The sequence below is a fragment of the Gymnoscopelus braueri genome, assembly GCF_963280865.1.
Source record: "Gymnoscopelus braueri genome assembly, chromosome: 8".
NCBI classification, from domain to species: Eukaryota; Metazoa; Chordata; class Actinopteri; order Myctophiformes; family Myctophidae; genus Gymnoscopelus; species Gymnoscopelus braueri.
The window spans coordinates 23,958,209-23,970,359 of NC_137609.1; the positions used below are offsets into that span (position 1 = coordinate 23,958,209).

The window sequence follows — 12,151 nt, forward strand, 5'->3', positions numbered from 1 at the left end:
CTGACCCGTGGCGTGCAGGACGTGAACATGCATATAATCTCTTCAGAAATAATTCTGTCATTTATGACACATCTGCCCCAAACATAAAACCAATGCATTTAGCCAATTCTCCTGTACTCTGCATTTCCCATTGCACTGTTTCTTATACTGCATCTCCAGTATGTACTGTAGTAGCAACCCTGCACTGGTTCAGTCTGACATGTAAGCAGACACATACAGTACAAGATTAAACAGACACATACTGTACAAGATTAAACAAATAGCCTACACAGGACCACTGACATCCAAATGTAGAAACAGAGGTGCATAAATAATGACCTACCCCTTCTTCTGTGATCTGTGGCAATGTCAAGGCTTCCTTTGGCCCCTAGTTATCCAGTGCAGGGCGAGCTATAAAAGTCTCTGTTGCGGTTAGAGTCTTACCTACCACCCAAAACCCTCTCCCCGCTGCCACAGCAACAGAGAGCGGATTACTGGACTGTACCATTCTGTTGTTAGAGGGGATTAGAGCATGGCCCCTTTCTGGGTGTGTGCGAGTCACAGTTGGTTTGTGTTTGCCTATGTGTGTGTCCTGCAAACAACAGATTACCCGAACAAGCATTCTCATTTAAGCTTCAAAAGGAGTAATACGTTTCACACAAAAACTTAAGGTGAAATAAGATATGCACTTTAAAATGACGAACATTGAAACCCATTAGTAACTGAATTGATGCTACTGAATTAATTCTACAATGAATTTCAGTGAATTGCAGAGAAGCCACTTTCCCTTGTTGAAGATGCTCTTTGAGGTTTACTAACACAAATAAAACCAACAGTAGGCTGCATTTACTAAATTGTTCATATTTGTGAAATATTTGATCACTGACCGTAAAGTCATCACTCCATACCTACAGTGGAGAAAACTGAAACTACTTCTAAGAATTAGATGTAGAGGACCAGAATTAAATACCAGAGTATGTGACTTTATCTTGATCAGGCCCAAGTTCAAGACAGGGAATCATCTCATTAAGGCTTGTGGCAGATTAGTATCAGCTCTAACTGCAAGCCATTATATAACACTGCAAAACAGCATCCATGCCAGTGTAAACAAGCTAAGCTTTGTCTTTTTTAAAGACAAAAATCCCAGCAGAGCAAATTCCACATTAACTGACAAAACGTAATCCCAACTGTAGTACTAAGACCATCCACCCCTTTGGTTAACATACATGATCTAGTCCATCAGTTTGCCCTGTTTACAGACATAAACTCAAACAAGGTGTGCCATGTCATCACGCTTCATGTTCACTATTTTCGTAACTCTACTGTTTGAACCTGGACACTAAAGCCATAAAGTTAGCTCTCCACTAAACTACTACAGACTGGTAGTCGACTGAAGTCGGGAGATCAGTCGGAAGGTGTGAACAAAAGTTGCTGAATGCACCTGAGAGCCGACACCGACAGATGGCTACTATGGTGCTAAAAATAGCCTATGGAAACAAGCCCGCTGCTAGCCGACGGTCGGTTTTCGACGCTTCCCTACAACTTGCGACCCGACGCGACAGCGTACCCACCGCTCATTCAACAGCAGATTTTCGTCAACAGGCACTTTCCAACACTTACTGCCGCCAACATCGGTGCGGTGGAGAGCTACCTTAATACACTACAGTCATTTAGTATTAAAAAATTCTCATATCAAGGAATGTGAATTCAGCCGTTTAGAGATTTTGTTTGCAACAGAATAATCTACAATTAAGGAATCTAGCAGACTCATCTTTGCTCGTAGTTTTGGTGTGCATGAAGGGACTTGACCAAATGACTTGAACTTGATCACCAACAGGGGTCAGAGTAGAGCTGGATAGAGCCAGGTACCTGTACTTTCTCTCCTCCCTCTTCCATCTTGATGTCCGCAGCCTTCTCTGTCCCCCCAGGGACCCCAGGGCTTCTGTTGTGCTGCTCATGGGATGAGGTGACCGACAGCTGCCTCTGAAGTCGCAACACTTCCCTCTGGGACTCTCTCAGGAACTTCTCAAATTGCTGCTTAGCAGATGGGACGGGGGAGCCCTATAGAGCCACAGAGACAGTCAGAAAGTAACACCTCCATCAATTTACTGCTTTATTTACCGCTAAATTAATAGCAACATTATATAGTAGTTCCTCATTAAATATGGGCTTTGTCTGCCGTCTACTGAAATTATGTTCTGCAATATTGCAAGTAAGTCCTGCATGTGCATGTAGTAAGGTAGTTGTCTTTCAGTTGTTAAATGTTAGTTTGGAGTTGTCACAGCACCAGATACTAGAAACACTAGGCACAATGATCCCAGTCTGTGTGCAGTGGTCTGAAATTGGCAGTACCAGTTTATTTATATTTTGTATTAAAATGTTGAATGTTGTATTCTGTAAATCAGTCCCATCCACAGTCTAAAGGCATGGCATATACCTGTACTGTAGATCTAAATTAATCTGGGTCATGTGTTACCGAAAATAGCATTTCCATGATTGGATCAGCTTTATTGTAGTAGTGGAAGTCACAACAATCTGCCTCTGAACGTTGTCTAGTGTTGACATAATAACACGTAACATTAAGCGTTAAACAACACAAACACTCCCATCTGCTCAGTGCACAGCTACTGTACTGTAAGACTGTAGCACCTCTCAGTAATAAACCTGACAGGTGTTCAGGGAAATCAGCTCTTGGGTCACAGCCCCGCTGGTAAAAACAGAGAGGCAGCCTGCACCTCACTTTCATGTAGACATTAGCAATGATGCTAATTTTAATACAGGCTTATGCTGAATTCACACCAGCAGTGTCAAGCGAATGTTTTTGCAAAATGCAATAAATTGAGCATTACCAAAGTTATGAGTGACAGCTTATCACCATGTGTCAACATGTGTCTGCTGCTACTGAGGTGAAGAAAGTAGCGAATAGTGTATGGAAGTAGCGAATATTGATAAAGTTTTTAAATATTCCAGATTGAGCAACTACATGGGCTAAAATCAATTAATCGTTTCCAACAAGCTGCCAGAGACGAGCATCGAACATATGTACTTCTCCCACTCTGGACTCCGCAGCCTGGCTGTCCCTGCTGTCTACCCAAAATAATGGGGATATCTTTATGTTGTTTCGTTTCTCTGTCTGTCTACAGTATATCATGAGTGACACCTTCGTAAATAAGCGAGTTGTGCTCCAGCGAGAGCTCTGGTGGTCTGAGCAAAACAACCTATTAACACATTCCCTGCCAGAGGGTTTTTTTTATTTTACTTCCCCCAGTGCCAGTGTTTAATTTTAAATTTTTTAGGAGCCGAGATACATGATTTTAAAGTAATAAGTTAACCAAGGAGTGAATGGAGCTAGAAATCTTTGGATCGTGATATCTCTGGTTCTGTGTGGATAAATTGAAAAAAAAAAGACCAAAAAAAAAAAAAAAGAAAAAAAAAAGAAAAACGGCTATACTCGTGGATGGATTTTTTTGGCAGTAAACGGGTGTATTTTTCATCAACGGTTATACTCGTGATTGGCAGGTAAAGTGTTAACTTTATGCAACAAATAGGCCATGTAGTTAGTTCTTCTTACATCTACAGCTGCAAGTTTAAAACTTTGCAATCAACATTTATTCGCTACTTCCATATAGTCTATTCTGTGGTGTCACTTGTATGCCTACTCCACGCTTACTTCCATACTGTTCATCTCAAGTGGTGTCGAGTGTGTGCCTAACCCACGCCTAGTGAGAGCTCCGGTGGTCCAAGTGGATCAGAGCCAGCAATGCGTCCGGCTGGTGAATCTCAGCGGTAGGGAGAAGTACAGACGCTTGATGCAAGTCTCTGGCAGCTTGATTGTAAATCTATTCATTTTAGACAATAAATAGGCATGAAGTTGCTCAATCTTTTACAACTGCTATAGTACTGATACTAGTTTAAAACGATATCAATATTCACTACTTCTGTACAGTAGTCAAGTGTAGATGCCCACTCCACGCATACTTCAGAGCACAGCTCACTCCGATTGGCTTGACGTTCTGTGTAAAAGTGTCAAAGTTGAGATTTTCTCAATTTACAATTTTACAATTATAGTCCGTTGTCACATGACATGTTGCGAGGTTGTAGATCTGCTATTTTCGGCCCCGACACTTCCATATGACGGACTATACACATGAAGCATGAGGTTGCAATGATATTGCTGGTACCTTTGTGGTGCCAAGCCGTGCCTCCAGCTCTCTGCATTCCTGCTGCAGGGCAGCGATCTCCTTGTCCTTGTACAGCAGTGTATCGGCGTGCTGGGCTAGGTCACGGGCTCGCTGGCGAGCAAAGGCCCTCTTGTATTGCTCCACTGACCCTGGCCTCATCAACGATGGGGAGTTGACCTGCGCAGCAGAGCACGCAGGACTTATGTGTCAGCAGAGATTACATTATAGGTTTAGGTTATGAAATGAAAATAATAGCTTTATACATACACCCATGAGAGGCAGTCAAAGGTCACGATGATTAGTGACATTATTTATTATTGTAGGTCAGCACCTTCCCTGGTGTATGAATTCCAAAGCAAGTGAGTGAACTGTGAGTTTAAGAAATGGTAGTAGGTGTGTGTACAGTTGCCCAAAAAGACTATGGCACTTGCAGGTTGTTTTAAGTATTACGGTGTATCTCTATAAGTGTAGTGAAGTGAAGTAACAAGGACTATGTTAAATAATTATAACTAATGTATGGTAGCATTCCAAGTGGCATCTCCTGGGATAGAGTGCAATGACAAAGACATGACATACTGCATGTATTGAATTTGTACAATATTATCATGTGTAACATCACATAACTAACCGGCTAACCTGTTAACAAACCTCATGGAAGCGCTTGAATAAAATTTCCCCTGCTGAAAACTATACCAAAGTTAAATCTTTTGTGTTCTCATGACCAGTCTTAGTGATTACCCACACTGTTCAAAGGGCTAATTGCATTTTCTTTTAAACAATGACTCCCATTCATCATTTGCTGATGAACTATTCCACTCGGCTCATTACTAGACATTATGGTGATTTGGACACTGGCGCTTGTTAATGAGTCCTTCCCATCATTTGGCCCGATGGGATGACAGCATGCTGTGCAAAGCAGTAACGTAGCTGCGTTCCCAAGTCCAAGGCATTGTGTACACTACAGTATGTACAGCATACCACTTTCAGGTTGGCCTCCTGCAGTTTGCGAGCCCTCTCTTCCAGTCTCTTGGCAAGAACAGCCAGCTCCGTGTTCTTCCTCCTTAACCGCCTGACCTTCTCCTCCGTCTCTGGAGCGCTGCTCTTGCGCTGCACACACAGGAGACAAACAGCAACATCTGTCAGGGCCTGCAGCAACAGCTAAAGGCTTTATACTTGGTCGTATGACCCCATCCATCGGCGGACAAGAATTAAGTATTTTCAACTGATTCAACACGTATGTGGTATGTCATTTCTGACATGCAAACGCGTATGCATTAGCCTTACCTTAACACAGTTAAACCTAAATAAAGAGACTCCCAGATAGTACAAACACACAAGAAAGGGATTCCAAAAAGCTCTCTGTGCCTTAGGTATACATTAGCACCAGGTCTGGATTCCTACTGTTGTATCATCTCTAATGTGGTGGGTTTACAGCACTGTTTCCCAGTGGGTCAGGACCCATGTTTGGGTCGTGGACAATATATTATTTCAAAAGATTTTTAGAAGTTTAAACAAAAAAACCACAACTTTTCATCAATTAAAAACAATTCAGAATAAAATGAAAACATCTAATCATTTCCATAAATACATTTTAAAAAAAGTTTAAGAGGTAGTGAAAATTTGCCTGGTAAACCCTCCCTCCGGAAAATCTCATTTCCATTTGATTTGAAATAAATTACAAATGAGATTTCCGGAGGGAGGGTTTACCAGGCTAAGTGAAAATAGCAGATCTACAAGCTCACTACGTGGTGCGAAGCGAGAAATAGATCTGCTATTTTCACTAGCTTGGGTCCCAGGCAAACGTCTAATTTCTCAAATGATGACTTTAACAGTTCAAGTACAACATGTTTCTTCCTGATTATATTAAATGTAGGATTTTTGCAAGGAAAACCCAGTGAGGGTAATGTCAATACAAGTGAATTTCTGTATACTGTGCTTATTGTTAGACAACATGTTACAATGGTATTCATCAATATAGTACTATGGCCTACATTTTGTGAAAGGAAATATATTAAATACTGTGTAAACTTCAGTCAGCAGAAAATTTGATGAACTGAGGTGTGTAAAGATGGCTCCCTCCAGCCCCCCTCCTTTAGCCGGTAATGCTGTGTACTCGGGTCAAATTTGGGAACTGCTTGGCGGTATGAAAACATGGATACCGCCCATCCCTACAGGGTACATTTCAGCATTTGGGCCATCCATCTAAGTATTTTGCAGGTATCTATTTCAATTTTCGCACATATCTGGCCTACTTTGGAGCCCAGGACACAGACTTGTCCTACATTTTGGAGTCTTACCAGCAGGCCATTCTCCTCCCTCAGAGTGGCACAGGTTCTCTCGAGCTCACTGAGGCCTCGTAGGAGCTCAGAGTTCTGATGCACCAGGAACCCGTAGTCAGTACCATTCTGGGAAACAAGCAGGAGAAAAATAAACACAGATACATTAGTGAGTCTTTTTGGCTAGGAGCGAATGGAATGAAGTGCTGCAACTGTTCATACCGTTTTGAGCTTTGGTGCTAAAATGTAGTGTCTCCAACCCACTAAAAGAGCCATTCTCTGCTCAGTTGTCAGTCACAGTTTCACTTTCTAATGTTGAGTGACAGATGACAGGCAACTGAATAGCCTTTTCATTAAGATTGCTTAAACAGCCCACCAATGAATACCTCTCATCCTTCACTAACTCAGCACTTAGGAGCCAGAGGGAGAGGTCTCTGCTCTGACGGCATTGCAGGAAAAGAAAAGTGCATTGAGAGATACACAGTAAAGACAGTGATTATACACATCAGGCAGTAGTAAAAAGAAGCTGTATAATTATCTTCACCCAAAGTGCCCTCCTAAACCAATTCTTGAATTCAACCAGTTGTCATGATGTTTCGCAGACCTTGCAATGCATATAGGAGTTTTAGGAATTTACTGACTTGATTTCAGTCCCACTCTATTTATTATGGCTCCTAAAACAAGTGTGTTATTTGTGTGTGCATTCAGAGTGACGTTCAATGCACCACACACACACTGGGTACATTAAACAGACTGATATGGAGGCAACCACTAGGCTGAACAACAGACAACACCTCACACCAGGACATTACTGTCCATCTGGAAGGAACTTGGTTAAAAGATATCTGAGAATGTTCAATCTCTTGGTCTTCTGGATGGAAATGTTTATCACCCTGGTGTGTTTGGGATGCGCTAAATGGACCCAGAAGGGTGAGTGAGAATGGCTGGGCACCAGACCTGGCAGAGTGCATTCATGGCGGAGAGAACAGATGGACAGAGAGGGTAAAAAGATAAGCTGGAGGTGAGCGGGGGGGGGGGGGGGGGGTGTTTGGGGTGGGTGTCCTCGGTGTGGCAATTATTCAACAGCATAGTCACCAACACTGACTTTGCCCAGAGGCAGAGATTTGCTCATGTGAAATTGGTAACTGTTGAGAAAGCAGATGCTCTCTCAGCTGATCTGTAGTCAGACTGACTAAAGTACATGTCTGAATGGACCTCTGTCCAGTAACTGGAGACACATATCGTAAGGAGAAGTGGGAAATGAGAGGGAATGTTGCCGTGATTGTTTTTGCGCACAAGCACAGATAGCGAACAGTATACAATAATACAATATTTCTATATTATGTCATTGTGTGAAACGCCAGTGAAACCTCATTTTCTATACGATTTCTCAATGCTCTTGAGATGCCTTTCCATCATAATAAAATACCAACTAAAACAGTGTTGAAGTAATATCACAATGATAATTATTATAATGATAATAAAAAGAAAGCTGAAAGTTAAATGAACTCTGAGGATTTCACTGCATTAGATCTAGGAATGGTTGTGTTGCCATGATGACGGTTGATGATTTGGTATATGGGGGGTCCCTGGAGGTATTTATTTTATGATACCTAAAGTCAACACTAATGACCAGCTGTTGACTTGCTCTGCAGCTGAGGCTCCTACTGCAAGACTATTGTGTTGGTAATGAATGACCAGAGAGCCTCTCTGAAGCGAGGGATGGTAGGGTACATACTACACCAGAGGGCCCAAGAAATCATAAAGTAACACAATATTTTAACAGACTAAAGCAAGGGGGGAGAAATGTGTAGGCAAAAGTAGCCTAAACAAATCTGGACCATAAATGCTGAAATGCACATGTACTGTATAACAATATACATTTACATATTTTATCCAAATATTTGGTGGATTATTTTGAGTTGACAGTGCTTCCCCTGTCAACTCAAGACATAATGGTGCCTTAATCTGTGAGTGACGGACAGGCCCACCGCAGTTTCCCAAAATGGATGAATTCTCTAAGGAACGTCCCTTACAACCTAAATTAGTGGAACAAAGCATGGCCTGAAAGCACTACGACTGGATGCTTCTTTAAAGTGCATCTCTCATCAATGCAGGCAGTGAGTCAGCATGCAAATAATCATTTGAACAACCCCTGAGCGGGGTCATCCCTGTATTCCCCCTGAGCAACAATGAGCAATGAACCTGAGCTGATGCACACATTAAGATAAGATATTTTATGTCTCACTGTAAATTATAGCACAAGCGTTCTGATTATGATACTTCACTTCATCACATTACAAGCATTTGCGTCAAATTCCAGATCTGGAAACAGCAGTAAAGACCAGTTTGTATATTCATAAAACCTTTACTAGTTAATTAACCCATTAAGACCGGGAAAAGCGTATACCATGACAGAACCACGGTAATCCTCCTATAATTCGACAAAGCTCTGTGAGGGTGGTGAGGCCAAAATCGTGGTGAGGCCAAAAGCGTGGTGAGCCCGGTTCTCCTCAGTGGCTGGAGCAATTGATCTGAATTTGCACACAGCCATTGACCATTGTCAGCTGTTTATTAGCGTTTTCGTGTTCGCTGGCTCCCGGGTTGCCAGATCATAGCATATCCCCCCACGGGTATGGACTAGTAATAATAATGTGAATATGAATAATCATAATTTTTGTATCTTTGTCAAAATGCTAATATATAAAAATGTGAACATGCTACTTTAAAAAGGGTAAGGTAGGGTAAGGTAGGGTAAGTGATATTTTTAAAAAAAGAACAAAACGTTTTTTTGTTAAAAGGTTAAAGCACTACATTCTGATAGTAATCATTGCTATAGAGCGTTTGTTCAGTAACAGGAGTTTCACTCTCTCTCCAGCTCTTTGATAAACAGAAAATATACTTTCAGGTAGGTGACAAAATTTCAGCCAATCAGGAGAGAGTACCCATTTATCATTTTGTCTGCTCATTTCTTTGAGTTATCACTTCCAATTTCACTTGTTTAATCTGTATCCTAACTGAGTTCTCTATCCTGGTTGGATAAAATTGGTATCCTAACCTGAAAAGGCATTTTCTGTTTAATAAAGAGCTGGAGAGAGAGTAACTGGGGTCTCCACCCCAGTTACTGAACACTCTATAGCAATGATTACTATCAGAATATAGAGCTATTTAACACTCATTTTAACCAAAGGAAACCACTTACCCTACCTTTAACTGAAACATGTCCCTTTTCAGATATACTGAGAATGCTACGGTCTGGCTGAACATGGCTAAACAGCCTACCAGAGGGTTCTACCCCCTCTCCGCCACCTCTCGCTCTCTACCCACTGTTATTGACAGGTGATGCCGATGGTGCTTCAGGGTCGATTGACACCTCATTATCACACAGTGACGCAGCCATGTACCCACCAGACATTCTTGATTTTCGTCCACAGACGCTTATTGGTGGCCCAATGTCAGCTTGGTGTGTACTAGGCTTTACACACACACACACACACACACACACACACACACACACACTTACACTCCAAGGACCACAATGGAAATAAGCTCTTGAGCTTTTATTGTTTTATCCTTTTGGCAGATATATACAAATATATGATTTTTCTTAAATAAAGATGACAATCAATCAATATTTTTGATTACTCTACCTTCATGATGCTTTGTGTTATCCCTTGAAGTCATGATTAAACGACTGTAAGGCCGGTGAAGGATTACACCCCATCCTGACATACAGCAACACGAGAGAAAAAGTCATTAAAAGACATGTCTCAATTAGACTGTCCTCGCGTACCACGAGCGACAGTGAGTTGTGCAGCGGTGACGTCCGACCATCAAATATCTACTCGCTGTGTCTCTATTTTAGCGTATAGTGGATGGACAATACAGTAGCTTCTTTAGCTCACAAACACTTCATATTTATATTTGAGGAATGTTCACGGTGAGACTCTTGTTACTTCATATTTGTAGCCTATTTCAGTATAATTCAAACCCACTTAAGTTGCTCTATATATCAGCTAATCAGCTAAAATAAAAAAAATGACATATGCTTTCCCGGATTGAATGGGTTAAGGGAGACCTGTGACACCTGTCTGCAAAGCTAGTGTGTTAATATCTGTTAAGGAGTTTTGATTGATTGATTGATTGAAATTTTTATTAGGCAAAAGAATGTAAAACAACACAGTTACATTTATAATACTTTTGTCTAAAAGATCCGACCAAAGAAGTCCTTGCGGACTTGTTTCCGTTGGGGTCCTTGAATTAATTTCATAGACATATATAGTAGCAACCAAACAGTTCAAATCAACATAAAAAAACAGAGAAAAAATACCACTACAGTATGTACAAAAAAAGCATCATGAAAAATAAAAAATATATATAAAAAAAAAGGGGGGGGGGGGGGTCGTCTGTCTACAGGGAAACTGGTACTACCTCCTCTTATGGCCTCCAGAAAGATGAGTTTTTAGGGCTGTTTTGAAAGAGCCAGTGTGTTTGATATAGGGCTTTTTCGACTAGTATAACCACTTTGACTAGTATAACCACTAGTCGACCTTGTTGGTACTAGTCGAATAGTTTTTTATTATTTGTTTTAATGCCATAGTAATGGCCCATCTTACTATTATTATTATCCTCCTGCTGTGGTGCTGTGCTGCTGTGCCAGAAGCGCTTCCCTTAAAACGCCATGAAAATAAGGGCAGGAAGATGGAACAAGATGATGCTGGTTCCTTACTTCTTCCACAGACGCCAGGTTCTGTGGAAGAAGTAAGCAACCAGTGTCGTCTAGTTCTGCACGAACGATAACTCGTGCGCGACTTTCAGTGCATGTTTGAGTATCATGAGACTCCACAATGAGCAGTAGTAGAGAAAAAACTAACTTTGCATCGGTTATAATAGACGAATTTCACTCTACCTTCATGATGCTTTGTGTTATCCCTTGAAGTCATGATTAAACGACTGTAAGGCCGGTGAAGGATTACACCCCATCCTGACATACAGCAACACGAGAGAAAGTCATTAAAAGACATGTCTCAATTAGACTGTCCTCGCGTACCACGAGCGACAGTGAGTTGTGCAGCGGTGACGTCCGACCATCAAATATCTACTCGCTGTGTCTCTATTTTAGCGTATAGTGGATGGACAATACAGTAGCTTCTTTAGCTCACAAACACTTCATATTTATATTTGAGGATTGTTCACGGTGAGACTCTTGTTACTTCATATTTGTAGCCTATTTCAGTATAATTCAAACCCACTTAAGTTGCTCTATATATCAGCTAATCAGCTAAAATAAAAAAAATGACACATATGCTTTCCCGGATTGAATGGGTTAAGGGAGACCTGTGACACCTGTCTGCAAAGCTAGTGTGTTAATATCTGTTAAGGAGTTTTGATTGATTGATTGATTGAAATTTGTATTAGGCAAAAGAATGTAAAACAACACAGTTACATTTATAATACTTTTGTCTAAAAGATCCGACCAAAGAAGTCCTTGCGGACTTGTTTCCGTTGGGGTCCTTGAATTAATTTCATAGACATATATAGTAGCAACCAAACAGTTCAAATCAACATAAAAAAACAGAGAAAAAATACCACTACAGTATGTACAAAAAAAGCATCATGAAAAATAAAAAATATATATAAAAAAAAAGGGGGGGGGGGTCGTCTGTCTACAGGGAAACTGGTACTACCTCCTCTTATGGCCTCCAGAAAGATGAG

At 41.1% G+C, this 12,151-nt stretch overlaps 1 protein-coding gene across 2 annotated transcripts in view; it reads right to left on the reverse strand.

Moving 5' to 3' along the window:
• The window catches only part of tspoap1 (TSPO associated protein 1), a 78,063-nt gene that overhangs the window by 45,599 nt on the left and 20,313 nt on the right, over positions 1-12,151 (reverse strand). For both annotated transcript variants that reach the window (XM_080434870.1, XM_080434869.1), the window contains exons 2-5: positions 6,458-6,565; positions 5,139-5,267; positions 4,161-4,337; positions 1,849-2,040 (exon numbers count right to left, since the gene is read on the reverse strand). In XM_080434870.1, coding sequence (XP_080290996.1) covers positions 1,849-2,040; positions 4,161-4,337; positions 5,139-5,267; positions 6,458-6,565 — 606 coding nt within the window. The remainder of the gene's footprint in view (positions 1-1,848; positions 2,041-4,160; positions 4,338-5,138; positions 5,268-6,457; positions 6,566-12,151) is intronic.